The 18,947-nt window shown below is 37.4% G+C and overlaps 2 protein-coding genes across 9 annotated transcripts in view; one reads left to right on the top strand and one right to left on the bottom strand.

The window, feature by feature from the left end:
* HNRNPD (heterogeneous nuclear ribonucleoprotein D) overlaps positions 1 to 13,595 on the bottom strand; it is a 17,525-nt gene extending 3,930 nt beyond the window's left edge. For 4 of the 8 annotated variants that reach the window (XM_080675193.1, XM_080675198.1, XM_080675197.1 and 1 more), the window contains exons 1-4: positions 12,968 to 13,593; positions 2,065 to 2,233; positions 1,233 to 1,394; positions 38 to 166 (exon numbers count right to left, since the gene is read on the bottom strand). In XM_080675193.1, coding sequence (XP_080531319.1) covers positions 38 to 166; positions 1,233 to 1,394; positions 2,065 to 2,233; positions 12,968 to 13,194 — 687 coding nt within the window. In that variant the 5' untranslated portion in view covers positions 13,195 to 13,593. Of the gene's footprint in view, positions 1 to 37; positions 167 to 1,232; positions 1,395 to 2,064; positions 2,234 to 11,129; positions 11,187 to 12,967 lie in introns of all 8 variants that reach the window. The other 4 variants (XM_080675191.1, XM_080675195.1, XM_080675196.1 and 1 more) reach the window with 2 other exon arrangements.
* Positions 13,596 to 13,812: 217 nt separating this feature from the next.
* ENOPH1 (enolase-phosphatase 1) overlaps positions 13,813 to 18,947 on the top strand; it is an 86,489-nt gene continuing 81,354 nt past the window's right edge. Inside the window, exon 1 of the mRNA XM_080675299.1 lies at positions 13,813 to 14,260. Within this exon, the coding sequence (XP_080531425.1) occupies positions 14,219 to 14,260 (42 nt within the window). The 5' untranslated portion in view covers positions 13,813 to 14,218. The remainder of the gene's footprint in view (positions 14,261 to 18,947) is intronic.

The raw sequence follows: 18,947 nt of genomic DNA, 5'->3' as shown, positions 1-18,947 counted from the left end.
GTTTTATAAGTCTGCAATTATATGAAAGCTGACTTACTTTACTAAGACCAACATTGTGGTATTTCTTTTCCATTATCTTCTTCACTGGTTCCTCTTCCTTAAAGGTAATAAAGCAGAACCCACGCCTCTTATTGGATTTGTCCATGGGGAGCTCTATGGATTCCACCTGGTATAAAAAATAATTTTTAATGCCTTAGTTTGCACGTTACTAACAATAACAGCACAACTTTAGAAGGGACAAGTGCACAAAGAAAACATATATTTGGGCCTCAGGCTTTAATATGCTGTGTCCCTCTCCACTAATTCTAATCTCTGAAAACATTCATCAAATTAGAACTTCCACTCTTTGCTATCTAATTCAAAGGTCACAAACACAAATGTCCCATCAAGAACAAACAGAAGGAAAGTCAATTTTAAGAAAAACAGAATAAAAGAGACTGCATTTGGGAAAAAATGAAGAGTGATGAGGACCACTGAAAACTGGAGAATATATGACTGCCCAAAGGTGGAAACTTCTACTCATCTTAGATGGCTGTTGCATATAAGAAAGCAGTTCCAAAGTTGTTTACTCTTACAAATATTTAAGAAAGCTAGATATTCAGATTTTTGTGGGAAATATTTCCACTCCTAAATACTATCAAAACATGCTTCAGTTGTAAATCAAGCAAAAGATGCATGCAAGTGATATCTGCAAACTATATTTGTAGCTCAAAGTCCTATATTTCTCAGCTTTAAATCATTAATCCACAAAAGGAACTTCTATCTCACTATTTCACTATCTATAATTAGCCTAATAAAATTTGCACATGTACATGTACTTAAATTAGAAGACACCAAACTCTATTCTTAATTAATTCTTTCCCTAATCTCAGCTGAACCATTTCCTTCTATATCTCAGGTAATCTAATTTGGATTTCTTCTTCATGTTGTTTTATTTAAATTTACTCTTATTAATATGGTAAATTTAAATTTACTCTATTAATACTCTATGAGATAAGAACGGCTATTTCATCTTTGTTTACCCTGTGCACAGCAGTGCTATGCATACAGTAGGTTCCTCAATAAATGGAAAAATGCAATCATCCAACCTTTAAAGATCTGCTAATAAAAGTATTCACAATATCCTCATTGCAAAAATAACCGCATAATCTGTTTAAAACTTCAAAAAACCCTTAATGTGACAATTATATTCCACTAATCTGGAAAGAAAACTGGGTCAAAACATCACATACCTCACCAAAACCACCAAAGTACTCCCTTATTTTCTCTTCAGGTGTATCTGGAGAAAGGCCACCAACAAAAATTTTTTTAACAGGCTCTTTTGTTTTCATGGCTTTGGCCCTTTTAGGATCAATCACCTTCCCATTCAATTTATGTTCTTTCTGATCCATGACCTAAGGAAATTGAAGTTTATTTTAAGTATGTATATCTTAAGTTCAGAGACTATTATTAACTTATCTAAAAGTAATTACAGTTAAAATTAATATAGCTAAGGCTAGGTACATGTTGACTGGCTCATGATTAAACTGTCAAATTATAATGATGTGACACCAGTATTTAAACATAAAGGTTAAGAACCGGGAGGGGAGAGACAAATAACTACAAAACATCACCTCTAACTATCAGCAATAGAGACAGGATTGCCTCTTCTCCTTAGCCCAAGACAAAATGACTCAGTTAAAAGTTTCTTGCCTAGGAAATTTAAAACAAAAAACAAAAAAACTGTACTTCTATAAACTTGTCACAGCACATCCTTTTAATTAGTAATCTTTAAGTCTTAATATTTTTAAAGTTAATTTTAATTTAGTAGAGTCTGGCACATAAAATACAGGTATTCAATAAATTATTTTTATACTTGGGCATATTTTAAAATTTTTTATCAGAAGTATAGTTGGCTTAGTAAACAATTACTGAATCTAACTCTTCATTATAAAATGTATTGGCAAGAATTGTATCTCTTCATATTATTTATTGCAAAAAGGGAAATCACAAATGGGCAAATTAGTTTTATCAAGCTATCAACATTTTTGTATTATTAATTGATCAGAACACATAACACACTACCTTATCTACACTCTCCGACTCTTTAAACAGCACAAAGCCAAAACCCCTTGATCGCCCTGTGATAGGATCTAACTTCAGAGTGCAGTCTACAACTTCACCAAATTTGGAGAAGTAGTCCTTCAGATCTTTCTTTGTAGTGTCCCAGCTAAGGCCTCCTATAAACATTTTCCTGTAAAGACAAAAAGCAATATTAAAATGCTAAAAAAACAAAACAAAAACAAACTTTGCCCTAAATACGTATCGACATCAATAATCCTTTTTCAGACTGCACCAATTTACTGGGCAGTATGTGAAAATGTCATTCTTCCTACATAACCACATATCAAGAACACCCTATTCCAGTTTTGGAAAGTTTTGCTTTATCACTGCTGCTTCTACATAATTACAATATAGTGAGCAAGCAGCAGATTAAGTTTTCTGACTTAGCAGAGATTAATGTCTCCCCAAAGTAAAAAAAAAACACTGTACATTAAGCCTTTCTTAAATTACAAGTTAAATGTTGATAACAGCAAAATACAGAATTTTATCTTCAAATTTCCCTTCCAAATCTCATTATACGTATAAAAAGGCTATTTATTCCTCAGTGATCAGTGACAGCATGTCTATGCTAAACTTCCTTTCTACTTAATAGTTCTCATCAACAAAACTCTTAGCACATACAATGGAAAATTCTAAATCTCACATCAATTAAGTTGTAAACTAAGTTTTTTAATGTGGAGTCCTTAATAAAGACAAAAGCGATCATGTGAACAATTCAGTGAACAAAAAGAATTATCCATTGAAGCACAATCCACTAATTAACCTAGATGATTTATTTACAGTAGAACCTCAGTTAACCAGCAATAAAATATGTAAACCGTTAAAATGCTAAAAGTGACTGGTGGTAAATAGAAACCACTAAGACACTTTAAGAACAAAAATATATATTACAAAAAAATTTAAGGTGAAATCTTAATATTTCTTAAATATTAGATAAGCAAAAGGCCATAAAGCTCAGATCCAGCAACTCTGTGATCCTTTTTAGATCTGTGCCCTATGTCCCCCTCCACAAAAGAACTATCATATGACATACCTTCTACCCTTTAAAGAGACAGGACTGGAAATTTTTATTTTAAGGGTAAACTGTCAGAATTTGTTATGTGAGGGCTAAAAATTTCATCATGGGAATAAAATCATCCTTGCTCACCGATTTATCATCTTTATAACTGGGGTGGGTCGGGGTAGGGATGGGGATGTGGTACTAACTTCCAGCTGTGGAAAGAAATTAAAGCAGAAAATATCAACATCTTGTGGGTTTTAAAGTATTACCACTAAAGCCAATTCTTGCAACAAGAAGCCAATTTTATCCCTAGAATAAGATCTTGCTTCTGCTTCTCCCTAAAGATGCCAGATTAACTGAGGTGTTACTGATCTTACTATTTTACCCATAAACTTATTTTTACTACTAATAACAAAGTTAACTTTTAATGCAAAAGAAGTCTTACTTAAGGCATACACTGTGCTTCCCACTTGAGGTCAGGTTTTCAATTTGTACGTGTTTCTAGAGTTGGGCCATTTATACGCTTAACTTTCTGGATTTTCTGATAAAATTTCCATGCTTAAAGGAACCTTTATTAACCCTTTTTTGTATTTTATAATCAAATGAACATAACCGAAACATCCATGTTGTATAGGTATTGTTAACATTTATTGCTAATTCAATGGGGGGGGAGGGGTTTTGAGGTATTTTCAATTACATTTTCTTTCATTCAAGTAATACACCTTGTAATATCCAATCCTAGTCACTTAAGTTGCTTTAAACACCTTATTTCTTAACCTAAAGATCCAGAGTACTTCCTTCATACATGAAAGTTCATTACCAACATTTACACTTTCAAGGTTAGAAGGACATAACTCTTTTTAAAGATGAGAAAACTGACTAGTGAAGCAATTACCTCTTATTTATCCATTACAAGTTCCGGAACAGAAACAACTTCAAGTTGAAATTTAAATTTTAAATTACCAATTCTGTAAGTATTACAGAAGTTTTTTACCAATAATTTAGGTTTGAAATTATTTCAGCCTCTAAAGGATATCTAAAAAACAGACCAGACACAGAATTTTCTTGCCTTTCAACGTTAGCTTTTTTAAAAAAGCTTTTGTATTTGAGACAATACTAGTTTTAATTTTATTTAACCAAGGCAATGTTTATATTGGACTAAGTATCCTTAAACTAAACAAAAAACAAAAACCAATCACAAATAAATTCTAACACCAAGAATGAGGCATATTCTATTATTACTCACAAGCCCCAAATGTTTTTTACAGCATAGGAAGTCAGTTTTCTTAAATATTAGATAAGCATACTAATTCATTAACTAGCCCTATAAAAGTGCTCTCCAAAGAACCTTCCCACCTTTAATAGTCTTTGGTAGGGAAGTCGTTAACTGTGTCTACCTTAGAACTTAAAAGGTCACTGAAGATGCTATCCTTCCTAATCCATCAAATTTCATTTTCAGAATATAAAATATTCTGGCCAACTGTAATTTATATATAATTAAGATTACTATTTCTCAAAATTTTAGAGCAAACCATGTAGTAAAACTTCAGCTATCCAGCACCTTTAAAGAACGAAAGCCAAATATTCCACCTTCCTTAAGGCACTGACAGCCTTCCCCAATCTCTCTCCAACTGTTCTTTAACCTTCAATTATTTGGAATAAAATTTTTTCATCTACAACATATCACCCTTCTGCCTTAAGTAATCATGATTTGACACTGTTTGGGTCAGTCATCCCAAATATATCATGCTACTGTAAATTAGAGCTATTTATTAACATACTTTGTGCATCCCATGTCTTAGCAATTTTAACAAGTTACTTCATTTTTGCCAGGTTAATCACCAGTTGCTATTCTAAAAAAGGCCTTCAACCACCCATTTTGGTAGGATAGGTAGGTGACACTCAAACTTTCCAAATTTTATGTAAAGTATACGGTAGTCTGAGTAAGAGTTTTAGTGGCTCTTCTGAGGCAAATGGATTTGGTAGGCCATAGATCACTTTTTCTTCTGCTCTAAGTATGGTTGCTGCATAACAGATTACTGGACAAGTAAATATACTACAATGAACACAAACTGTACCAAGTCCATTCCATCTGTACTAAATGGAACATATTAAATACATTCCATCTTTTATTCAGTAGGCATACCAAAACATCACAGTATGGTACAGTGAAGTGTTATCTTTAATTCTGGATAAATGGGAACTTATTTTTTGCCTCTCTAGAATATCAGCACTCTGACATGCTCTCCCTCAAATTGAGATGGTATAAGATGATACCAATTTAAAGTTTCTATGTTTTATATTATTGTATCTTGCTTAAAGCACAATACCTATTGTCCATCCAGATTACCTCTGCTGCCTTGAATACAAAGACTGACTTCCAAGATGCTGTCACTCCTGCAGAGATGTGCAAACACTTTACAATGAAGTACAGATAGAACGTCAGAAAAATCCTAAGCAGCCAAGTTATAACTACATCACAAGATTTGTTCAAGCAGCAACAAAAATGGGCCCCTAATGCTGGAATACAGTTTAAAATTTGATCCTTAGTTTTAAGTAAATCAATAACCCCAATTAAAACGTAGGACTTCACCTACAGTAATTTATTAACCATTTACTTTTTAAATTCTACCTATAAGGTATTTAGCACCGCAAAAGGCATATACTATTCAATTTAGAACACCCACTCAACAATTGAAGTCTCTGCTTTTACTGATATTGATTTTATCCCATATTACAGTAAATGACAGGCAAAAGTTATATAACTGAGTGCAAATGACTTATCTAAATGCTATCCAGTGTCTTTTAGAAATTTAGGCTGCTTTGTAGGATATACTTTAGAGAAAATAAATTTAGAGGCAGTAAACCAAAATCCTACCTCCACCACTTACTAACTGTGACCCCAAGGGGGAAAAAAAATTCCATGGTTGTTTCCACATCTATAAAAGAAAACAAAACAAAAGACTAAGAGCCTACCTTAAATTAGCACAGAACATAGTCTGATGCTCAATAAAAATAAGTTATTATTTAGAAGTGGTAGAGCACAATCTAAACATAATTTAACAAAGCAACTTTTTCATGTATTCAATGGCATAACTTAAATCTGCATTAACTATATGACATTTCCAACATTAAGGGGAAAAGGTCAGGATGAATTTTATATAATGGATCCTAAGATTATTTTCAGACTTAACGCAGAAATTTTTAAGTATCCCATGTAAAAAAATATATGTAGAGTGAAAAATCAGGTTGTCTAAGACTAAAGTTTAATTCCAAAAATCATCTTATGACTACTGTGTCTCTACATAAACACCAGTCTGTACTCTACACGAGTTAATGTTAGTAAGGAATAATTTCAAAATATAAAAGGCATTACATATGGAGCAGAGCTGGTTGGTGGGAAATGCTCTAATTCTTCTGGTTTTTTTCCCCCCATCTAAGGAACTTCTCTGTACTTTTGAGGTCATTAGGTTTAACATTCCAAAACCAACAGTATTTTATTTCAAGTCACTTCCCCTAACAAGTCTTTAGTGTGAAATATCTTATTCAAGGTAAAATTATAAGCATCATTAGACTTTCAATTTTGGAATAGGGAACCCGCCCCCTCCCCAAATTCTATAACTTTCAAACACTTCCGAACAAATCACGATCTCGTATGTGGTTTCATAACAAGTTCTGACAGTTTAAAAAATACGACAAAATGTAAATGTGATTTACATTTCAAGTACTTGACTAGCCAATCACTGTCACCTTTCAAAATGTTACTCAAGCATATCACTAACCTTTATTTAAATAAATTTCCTGGTATTTTATCATTGTAGTTATTCCTTTAAAATACTAAATTAAGTATAATGAAATCTCACCAACACCCCCCTCCCCCTTAGAAATTATAGTTATTTTAAAGCCACAAGTTACCTATAACGGAAGGGATAGGTTTACTTTTTGCAACTAAATAGTATCACGTTAAGAGTAATCATTTTAGATTCTGTGTAAAACATACCTTTAGAAATAGCTTACAAACTTTTAACCATCATTATAAAATATTAATTTTTCTAGCTTAGTATATTATTAAATGTCATTACTTTATACTTTAGAATACTAAGTTGAAAACATAATAGCTAATAAGCTAAACATGACAGGTTTTAAATAAACTTTAAATGTTTAACCTCAAATCTCCCCTTTTTCTTCATTTCATTCCAAGGCAGGAATGACATCTTGTATTTTTACTTTTCAAATAAACTCTCAGTTTTGTAAGTCCCATCTACCTAGGGGTTAAGGAATAGGGCTTCCTTAACCTAGAGGCTAAAGTTCTGGTTAACTGAGATTACTACATTCACAATTCTATAACTATATGCATTGGAAATCAATTTAAATATCAACACTAAACTCAGAAAATTATTTTTATCTTTACTGACTGATGAAATTTAAGAATCCTGCAATTCTTTAACTTTTTAATAGTATAAAGGAAAAAATTACAGAAGATTCATCCCATGACATGGTTGGTTGTTTTATTATTATTACTTGCTAATAGTTTTCATCTTTTTCAAAGGGCTAAAGAGGGGGATTTTCCTAGTTGTTTGGGCTTTGTGACAGTGTTAAGTCTAGGTAAGTAGGAATTTGCAGAACATGACCCAATACTTAAAACTATCACCCTGACTATTGGCCAAACACTGCCAGTAAAAATCTTCCCACCCCACCCCAGTCTTAAATATCTAGCTCCAAGGTACAATATAATACTCCAGAAACTAAAACATGCTTACCTTTACTCCACAGGAGTAAACCACTGGCAGTATCAACTATTAAGACACAGGACAAATACACACAAACTGAAAGCAAGCTATGTAGTCAATCTTCCTGTGGTGAGCAGTTGTTTCCAACACATAGATCAGCAAACCAAGTAACAAACATGTTATATTACCTGAGACCACACTGTTGGAAGTGAAGTAAGAGAAACAGATCCCACGCTTCCAGCATCCAGTTCAGTGCCCTATCTACTAAAATGTTGAAGCAGAACTAAAGTGAAATAAAACTTTGAACTAACAAAAGTTATGTTTCACTCCATTTGTGAACCTGCACACATTTGAGGTGCACAGCTTTAAGTAGAATAGGAAAAAAAGTTCCCTTTTAAATGTTTTCAAGTATGGCATGTATCACTTGAAGACTAAAATGAACCATCCTACATGTTGGTTATAAATCACAACAGACAAGACTTTCTTATATTAGGGCAGCCTTACATGACAGAATACGCAGGCAATATTAAAACTACACAGTAAATACACAACTAGTTTATAGAAGATGTCACACGACTTGAGGAAAAACAAGCTTAAGGCAAGTGTATTTATCTCAAAAATGAGCACTGAAAAACTTCGATGATATTCTCTAATTCTAAATCGAAAAGGTCAGGTGACTTTTATAGTATCTTTCATAGGTAAGAATTTGAAATGGAGAGAATTTATTATTCCTCCCTTATATGTTCATTATCTCAAGATTTGGGGACACCCATTGCTACAATTTTAACACTGGAAACCTGTCAAAGGTTACAAAGAATGCTATTATTCAAGCCTCATCTACTCAGGGTCTCAAGTTTACTGACTCAAAGGCCAGTAAAGTTGGCATGAGACTGTTCTAAAATTGTTTTACAAAAGCAAATAGTGTTCAGAATGCCCCGAAGCACCAGGGTATACTATGATCTTGAATATTTAAAACAAAAACGTATCGTCCCATTTCTTAAAAATTAAAAGGAGAGAACCTATAGCAGCATTCACTAAATTTCCCAACAGGCTAATCACACTTGAGCTTATATACTAATGATTAGAAGAATAGATCAAATATCCTGTTATCAGAAAAGTATTGCTATGACTTTTTGCTTCCTGCCCAATCCAATGCAAACCAGTCAATGTACCTATTTTGTAAGTGTCTGAAAGCTAATACATTATAGTTTTCCACTGAGCATGAGAATTTAAAAATTGCCTTGCTACATGGCATGTATATTTTGCCAGACACTAATTTTTGAGTATCTACCTTAATGGAACTGCAGCCCTGTAGAGAACATGAGTCCATACCCAAAGAGGAAATTCCAGTGCAAAAGCTTCTTAATAAAAACTAAGATATTAAAGTTGGAAAGATTAAAATGAGGTGAATTCAGGAAGGCATTTTATTATGAAAACAATTACTCCAGAAGTCCATAGTAAACTGTGGAAACATCTATTCGAAGTATGTAACAGGCATGCCCTCCTCAAAACAGCTGTTTAGTCTTATACTCAGATATTGAGAAAACTTTTAAGTCTACAATAAAATGATTTAATAATTTAGGACGAAACTGTAATCACTTTATTCCCGTTAGAATTGTAAAAAGAAACACACGCAGAAATGTGTTTAAGAAATTAAATTTAGATGGTTTTATATCTAGCAAGCAGTCTTATCCTCACTATTGAAACTGTTATGAAATTGCTGCCCAATGTCCCTCAAACAGGAAGACAAGGAAAAAGAATAGATAGGGTGACAAGTGCACAGACACCAAAAAGTTGTTTAATGGTCTTGAGATTTTTTTTGTTTGTTTGTTCAAAAGAACAGTATTATATTAATTTAATAGGATGAGGCTGGGTGGGCAATAATTTTAAAAGGTCTAATATTAAGACTTTAAAAATGAAAAGCACGATTTGTTAAATGTAAACTTGCTTAATTTAAAGTGAACCTATTTTCAACAGGTTAGAATCAGACAGAATTTAAAATGTTCATTAAACTATAAATATTTAACTGCCAATTTTTCCTGAGAGGTCAGTCAAAAAACTTGTGAAGTTATAGTATTAGGTAACAAGGCAAGTATAATTTTTACAAGAGTAAAACAATGCTAAGTTTATGGTCCTTTGAAATTACTGAAAATAATTGCTTACATAAGATTTGGAATATATAATGGAGTAGAAAAACCAAGTACAGTTATCCTTTAATCTTAGTGTGTCACTATTAGCAGTAAAATATCAGTATGAGGGTATAATTTTCATCAGAAACATTTTTATTCTTTATGTCCAACTCTGACCCCAGTTTCTTCTTTTGCTTTTTTTCCCCTTTAGACTACTGCTGCTTCCAGTCTGCTTTATCTCCAATATAAAACTGGATAGATTTCAGTGGATGACAATACAGTAAAACAAGAAAAGCTCAAATGAAAGTTAAATGATATCCCAACTGGGCTCTTAGTAGAATGTAATTTGTACATATAAGTCAGCTATCTACAAATTACTGGCCCTCCATGCTCCAGTAGTGGTGGATAAAAAAACTCCTGGAAAACTCTAATATAATCCTAAAGAAAGACTGAGCTTTAGAGAAAAGGAATATAAAAAAACAGTCTATCTAGCCTTCCAAAGAGCAGTCATGCAACTGTGAACATGTCAACCAACTGTAATTAACATTCCAGCCAAATCACACAAAATAAAAAATCTTTTAAGAGCTGTAATGGAAAGCCACATCAGCCCATCTTTGAAATAGTACATATCAATTCTTAAAGTTATATTTATAAATAAATAGGTTTGGTGATAAAATACATACAGTTTTGCTTAATATATACACAATGCTACTTTTAAAAATTATTTTACGTTTGACATCTCCAGAATATTTCAGTATAACATGCAAGACATTTAAAACACAGATTTTATATATATCAAGTACCTTCACATTTAGCACTAAACTTATAATTCCAAAATTATTTTTTTCTTAAAAAACAAAAATCAAATTTGAAATTAGTCATTTTTTCTTGCCCAGATAAAAAAAATTACTAACTATATTAAGCTTTATTTGGCCAAACCACAATTACATGCATTACCACAGAACAAAAACCATGTAATAGCATCAGTTTTGCCCAAAGATCACTCATGGTACCTAAAAAGATTTTATATCCCAGGTACAAGATATCGTACTGTACTAATGTCTAGAATTTCCTGGGGAGTCAATGGGCAACAAACCAAAACACAGCCTCTCCAAGTTATGACTATTGAAACCTTTATAATACAGAAATAAAATTTAAAAGTTTTACCATTCTTCCCGCTGTGCCGTCGCTGCTTCAGAGTGTCGTGGGGAGGAGTTTGAATGGCTAGGGAATTAACAACCGGTACAGCAACCAATCAAAATTCTAGTTTTAGTTTTTGACATTGTTAGGGTTAAAAACTTTAATTAATTCACACTTCAGTTCAACAGTAGCTAACTACAAAGGCAGCTACTTTGTGATTTGAAAAATCAAGGTTAACAGGAAGCCTGCCCCAAACAGCAAGTTATACAATTACTCATTTTGGTACCTTTGCCCAAATAACAGAATTCAGAAAACAAAAACCAAAATAGTAAGGCTTAAATTTCCAAATATTTAACATATCCCTTTCTTAAATTAAGCTATGCATTATTCAAGATTAATTAAGAAAAGCTAGTTTCCTATCCCACCTCCAGTCTCCCAGTCAGCACAATCAGCAAACAGCCGAACAAGTCTGTCTGGGCTTAGATTAAATCCTGTACTCCGAAGTGCTTCTCTCTCCTCCCTCCAAATCTTGTGCTCTTTCCCACCTGCTTTTACCTTCCAACAGTTTTCCCCTTGTTATAATGAAATAAATTCACACACACACTACAAAAAGGATTGGAAGCTTGACCCAAGATCGGTATTAACAGGAGTTAAGAAAACCCAACCAAGAACCCCGATTTAGTCCCTCCTGCTAACTCCCGCTCCCAAATGCTGCATTTTAATATAGGTGCAGCTTTAAGTAATGTACACAACCATTTCCAATGGGAGGTAGCAAGTTACTATTTAAAAACCTGCAAAATAAAAAAGTTATGCCATAGCATAATACAGGATTTGTTTGTTTTTTAAAAGGCTGGTGGGCCTCCTGTAACAGTGGGTAAGAGCAGGAAGGAGAAATCAAGAGAGACCAAAAAAGGATCCTGGGCACCGGGTGGGGAAAAAAGGATTTTGTAAAAAATTGAAATTGCACAGAAAAAGTAAAGTGGGTAAGAGTACCATATCTGTACGAACAATTGGGGAACCCAAAAGCTGAGAGCGAGAAAAGGGAGCGTGGTTAGTATAACTCGGCGGGGTGGGGGAAGGGCAGCCAGCAAGCCGGAGGTAGAACAGTTCCAGTCAAGTGCAGGCCCCGCCGACCAGGAACTTAACCAAAGCCCGTGGAGCAAAACCAATGTACCAACAGGCGATTCGGGGACTTTCACCTAGTCCAATTTGTTTCCTAGGCTGAAAAATAGGGGCTATGTAAGCAAGCCGTTGTGCGATAGTGAACAGTAAAAAAGCGAAGGGATCGAGGCGAAACTTATTCAAAATACTAAAAAAAAAAAAAAAAAAAAAAAAGGGTCATCCTGAAGCGGAAACGGGAGCACAGGTGGAAGCCTACACGTTCCCCAAGGAATGTACTTTATAAAACAATCGCATCGTCTCGGGATGCTGGAGTGAGTCGCTCCAAATAAGCCTTAGTTGCATAAAGGCTTGATATGTTTGCGTTTTTTAATGCCCTGGACTTTAGAAACGGGGAACAGAGAAGGGGGGGGTAGGTGCCCTCGACAGGCGGGAAAAAATCCTGGCGGCTAAATCGGTGGGAGGAGACCCAGGGCAAGGGAGGGAATAAGGGCGGGCCGGGGAGCAGCGTGGTGATGGCTAAAGGTGGAAACGTGTGTGATGGGGGAGGGGGCGGTAAGCAGACACGGGGAGAAGGAAATGAAAGCCCCCGGGAATGCCAACGTAGAGAAGAGGGGAACAGTGCAAGGAGGCTGCATGGGGACCTGGACGTAGGGCAGAGAGCGGGAACGAGGCCTAATGGCGGGGAACAAGAAGGGGGAGGGGGAATAGTTGGGCCTGGCTATCCCGGGCCGCCCCTTACTCACCCTTCATCCTCCTCGTTCTTACTGGCATCTATCTTCGCTCCCTCCGACTCGGCGCTGCCCCCTTCAGTGCCTCCGGCCGCGGTTCCGCCCCCGGTCCCGGCTCCGCTTCCCGCCGCCGCCGATGCCCCTTGCGCCGCCGCCACCATGGCTCCCTCCTGCTCGCCTGCCGAGCCGCCTACCGCCGCCGTTGCCGCCGCCCCGTCTCCGCCGAACTGCTCCTCCGACATAGTGCTACTGCCTCCGCCGCCGAAGAGACGACACCCGCCGCTGCCGCGAACCGAAACTAGCAGCAAAGTAATCCCCGCCGCTGCCGCGCGCCCGCCGTACCGCGCGAAGCACACAAGGCAGAGAAGGCGCGCGTGGCTGCGAAGGCTCCTGCGCCTCTCCCCGGCCTGCCCACCTCGCCTCCCACTCTCGCGTGGCGCGCACTCCCGCTCTCTGCCGCTGCACTAAAAAAGAATAAGCAGCAGCGGCGGCCGCTCTTGCCTCCTCCTCGCTTTAATGGCGCCGCCGCGGACCACCTAAAATGGCCGACGGAAGAACGGCGCGTCCCGGTCACGTGACGCGCGAGCGCGCCCTTTGCACCTCCCCCGCCCCCTCTACAGCTATTTTTTTCCCCTTCCTCCTCGGTCCCGCCTTCTCGCTCCCTTTTATACCTTCTGGCTTGCGCCGCGCCGCACAGCGTGGGGCCTTTAAAAGGAACCGGAAGTGGCGTTCGATAAGACGGCCGCGCGGGGATCATCGAGAACAAGGAGCGCTGTTTCGAAGGCGCGGCTAGAGATTTCCCTTCCTCGGCCCCGCCCCTCCGAGGGTTCCAGGATTGCTCTCACTCCCACCCTACCTGCACTCCTCAGCGGCGGGCGGGAGCCGGGCGGTGAGTGGGTGTAGTACAACCGTGCCCGGTCGCCTGCGGCGTGGAGGTGGGGCTGGGAGACTCGCACCCGCTGCTCCTTAAGTCCTAGTAGTTCCCAGTCTGAGGAAAGAGGTTTCCCTGAGGTGCAGTCCCCGTGCCTCCTCCCCTCCGTCCAGAGCGGCGCCTGGGGATGCCCCGCTCATCGTCCGGCAGCGGGGCGCCGCGGCGGCTGCGCGCGTGCACGGACTGCGACAGCTCCGCCCGCCGGAATCGCCCGGGTGACATTGAGGTTTCCCCGGCTGCCGCCTCCACGCTCGCCAACCTACGGCGGGCAGGCCGAGGCCGCTGAAGATTAGTTCTTTTTCGTTTAAGATTTGTTTTCCAAGTAAGAGTTTTCCATGCCTGCCTTTCTCCTGAAAAGTTTTCGTCTAGAGAAGGAGGTAACTTGTGTATTTTAAGGAACAGGGGTTGTTTTGCTTTGCTTGCTTTATTTGAAATCCTGAAACCTACCACGACTATTTGAAAATACTGGGAGTTGGGAAGTGTTAGATCAGCCAAGGGTTCATTTAATTTTAATGACTTTTAGTCCTTGTACTAAATAGAATGTATAAAATGCTGTGAATCATCTTTACAAGGTTTCTGAGTTTGCTGTGTGGGAGGTTGGGGTGTGTTTTTTAAACACCGCTAGGCGTTTCATGCAGGGTAACAGTAAATTTCTTTAATAGACCTGTTAGGAATCCCAAATGCCTTGGCTGAAAGCTGGATTATTTGGGCTTTGGGACTTGCAGCTTCATGCAGTACACCCTAAGGAAAATACAGCTTCTAGGTACTGCTTTACTCAGCAAATAATTATTTGCTTGTTTAGCATGTGCCCAGGAATTGGGGAAACAAAGATTAATACAAAATATAGCAAAGAACTCTGAAGAGTTTAAATATTCGTTTTCTGCTCTTGTAATTAAGTGAACACTATCCAAAAATCTCATAGGAAGATTAAAAATATCTAATTTTCATTATTAATCAAGTTAGCAAAATTTGCATTACAGAATAATCAAAACTCAAGAGTACAGATCAAATTCTGAAAGTGTCCTAAAAATAGAATCTTACCAGTACAGTGTAGGTAATATACTCAATAATATTGTAATAACTATGCATGTTATTAAGTCAGATGGGTACTAGACTTATCAGGTGGGAATCCCTTCATAAGTTATATAAATGTCTAATCACTATTCTGTACACCTGAAACTAATATAACATTGAATGTTAACTGTAATTGAAAACTGAAAATTATACCATATAATCTTACTGAATTACTGTATTAAGCAAATCACACACAGGCAATGTCAAGATCAGGTATCTGGATCAAGTAGTAATGATTTCAGGTATGTCTCCACCTGTCAAAATGGTAGCTAAAGAGAAAGTAGGTATTTGTACTCAAGCCAAATATTCCAATTTAGAGACAACTAAGGAGATCACTTGAAGGGAAGTAACTTGAATCTTTTCTGTCTTCAAGAGAGGATTCTTTTGCTCTTACAACAGCTTTGGACATGCCCCACCAAAGTAATAGGCTTTCCCAAAAGGTTCATTTTAATTTACATGTAGGCCAGTTATTTCTGGACTTTTTGGAATTTATGTTAAAAAAAAGGAATATTTTTAAAGCTAACACCTTTACTGTATACTACATATGTATGATGCCATATCACTCATGTCTCTATATATTATGGTCCAAATCTCTGCACCCTCTGCTCCTACATCCAACCAACATTACTCTGAGGACTCACACTTTCAATCCTAGTTCTTTTCACATTCCTCATCTGCCTAGTAAACCTCCTATTCATCCATCAAAACCCCAATCTAATATTACTCCTGTGAAGCTTTCCCAGACTCCCTGAGGCAGAATTAATCATCCATTCTCACAACCCTTTATCCTTACTTTTGTTGTTATAAATATGCAGTTGTACTAGATCCGTGGTCGGCAAACTGTGGCTCGAGAGCCACATGCGGCTCTTTGGCCCCTTGAGTGTGGCTCTTCCACAAAATACCACGGCTTGGGCGAATCTATTTTGAAGAAGTGGCGTTAGAAGAAGTTTAAGTTTAAAAAATTTGGCTCTCAAAAGAAATTTCAATCGTTGTACTGTTGATATTTTGCTCTGTTGACTAATGCGTTTGCCGACCACTGTACTAGATCATGAGTTCCTGGAGAGCAAAGATAATGTATTCTGTGTATCTTAGGGATCTGTGTAAATGTATACATAGTAGACTAATTGTCAGTTGAATTATAGAATGACAAAGTACTAGATATTTCCAATCTGCTATGTCTGTGGCCTTTGAGGCAAACTAAGTACGCTTCCAAGGAATTAAAAGGCTTTGCTTCCCACCATCCTATTTCATCTTTGGCATAAAAATACTTTCTCAAACTTCTTGCTGATATGTGAAGTTATTTCAGAAGGAGAAAACCAAACTTTTATTTCATAATCACAGGTAAAAATTTAATGTTTAAGTGACTGAAGATTATGTATTGGTACTGTCTTAGAGCAACCCAAATCACTGCCTGGAAGCAATATCCCCTCTCAGAGTCCATGACATCAAAAATCCATTGCTTCAGGAGGTTCAGATGTGTTTCAGATAACACAATGAAATACTGGATCCTCATTGAATTCAGCTTTTGTGAAGCAATAACTGCAGAAAAAACTAGAGTACTTATAAGAGGCAAAAAGAAAAAATTCACTTAAGATTGAAACGAATCACTTTTACCCAGGACAAGATATATACATCTAAGTCAAGGAGTCACATTTTTAATCTGCTAAATACACTGTGCAAACAGAGCAAGCGTATCCGAAGCTTGAATTTTTAAAAGTGGCAACCTAGAATAAACTGTTCTGAAGAAACAGCTGGAAGAACACATTTCCTATACAAGGTACACATATTTGAGCCTCTTCTACAACTATGGTGAATAGTCATTTGCTCACCTGCAGAACACTCTCAGTAAGATTTAAGCATTTTGTTGAAGAATTAGCTTGCGGTTTTAGGTGAAGTGACCAATTGCCCAAACATCATGACGGGCTGTCAGGAAGCTCTCACTTCACTAGACAAAATAGAGGCCCCATCATTGTGAACTGCCACATTTTACTTCAACAAGTCTGTCATAGAGTCTGAGTTCTGCTTAATCAGAGATGTCAATACAGTCCTTTAAATTCAATTAAAAGAAAACCTAGCTCCAACAGACAGCCCTAGCCGGTTTGGCTCAGTGGACAGAGTGTCAGCTTGCAGACTAAAGGGTCCCGGGTTCGATTCTCGTCAAGGGCACATACCTCAGTTGCAGGCTCCTCCCTGGTCTGGGCCCTGGTCAGGATGCGTGCAGGAGGCACCCAATTGATGTGTTTCATATCTGATGTTTCCGTCTTTCCCTCTCTCTCCCACTCTCTAAAATCAATGGGAAAATATCCTTGGGTGAGGATTAAAAAACAACAACAAAATAACTCAGACAATAAGGAAATGTAATTAACTCTAAACCTACATATCCCACTGCATACTTAACACCTCCACTTGATGTCCACGGGCATCTCAAGCTTTAGATGTCCAAAACAACACCTTCCCAACAAATCAGCATCTTGTCTTCCTCTGCAGTAAATGAAACCTCCACCTACCCATGTGTTCCTGGCAAAAATCATGGAGTCCTTGATACCACTCCATACATCCATCAATCAGTTCCTACCTCTAAAATGTATCTTCTTTATTCTAAGTGCATCTTAGAACATAAATAGTGGGGTTATTTCTAATTAGATTTATTCACATTCAACCATGGAACATAGCACATGTACATTTCTGATGCTTGGAATATGTGCCCAAAACAGAAAAGTCTCAGCTTTGATTCAGTGGGAGAGGCAAACAACAGACAAAATAAATAGATGTCTTATATAATTTTAGGTAGTAATAGGAAGGAAAATAGTAAGGTGCTACAGACAGATTATGTACTATTTTAGATAGGGTAGTCAGAATACTGCAAGGAGGTAACTTTGAGTAGAGCCCTGAAGAAAGCGATAGAGAACGCCATACACATAGTTTAGGGAACACTACAATGCAAAGGCTGGAGGGTACATGGCACTTTCAATGAATACAGTGAAGAGAAGAAAGCATACAGATCATACCTGAGAGGTAATCAAGAATGAGGTCAGCCAGGGCCTTGTAAGCTGCAGTTAGCACTTTGCTTTTATTAGAAATGAGAAACTATGTGAGGGTTTTGAGAATAGGGAAGGCATGACTTGACAAACTTAAAGTGTCCAGAATAATCCAGATCATTCTGGATGTTGTATGGATGGTGGACTGTGGGGGGTATCAGGGAGATGCGTTAGAAGGCCACTGTCATGAAGCCTCTCATGGTTGATTGCTTCTGACAAGAAGCAAATCTACAAATAGGGTATTATTTAAACGTAGTCATGTGACTGTTTTGAGTTAATATTATTGTCAGTATTTCCAATAAAGAATAAGACTGTTGTTTTCATTAAATTCAGAATTTTTTCCAATTCTTTTTCTCACCCTTTTTGAAGCTCTGGGATGAAATTTGTTAGCTGTTGCAGTGGAGGTTTGTCCAAAGCCTCTTCATAATCCTGCACAGGGAATAGGGAATAGCAAGTCAACTAATCCGAGTTAATTCATCACCCCTGGTCACATCTTCTGGTTTGGGAAGGGTACTAGGCCTAAGTCAGCCAATCACATGAAGAGCTTCTCTTTGACATTTGAGTGAAGAAATATTCTCCTACAGATTGATCATTCACAAACTGAGAAGCATGTAGCTGAGGGAACCACTCAACAGTGGTCATTTTACAACAGAAAGATGCTTATGAAATTAGGAATCAAACAGCAATGAGGAGTTACCAAGACATGACGGACAGGATACCAGGTCCTGGTCACATTCCTTGAACTACTCTCTGGAGATTAGCCTACCCTTGCCTGAGGACCCCAACAGAACAAGTACATTGCATAATATTCTGTGGTGTTTACCATAGTTTACCAGATGTGGAAAGCTATTTGTAAAGATTGCTAAAACATTTCTCACAGGTGATACAGTATTTGTTCAAGAGGACAAAAACGAACTTTTTTTGGTCTGTTGATAGTTTAACTGTATGGCTA

Source organism: Plecotus auritus (assembly GCF_963455305.1).
Source record: "Plecotus auritus genome assembly, chromosome: 1".
NCBI lineage: Eukaryota > Metazoa > Chordata > Mammalia > Chiroptera > Vespertilionidae > Plecotus > Plecotus auritus.
The sequence above is the reverse complement of the archived record's forward strand: the minus strand, read 5'-3'. Positions and strand labels throughout refer to the sequence as shown.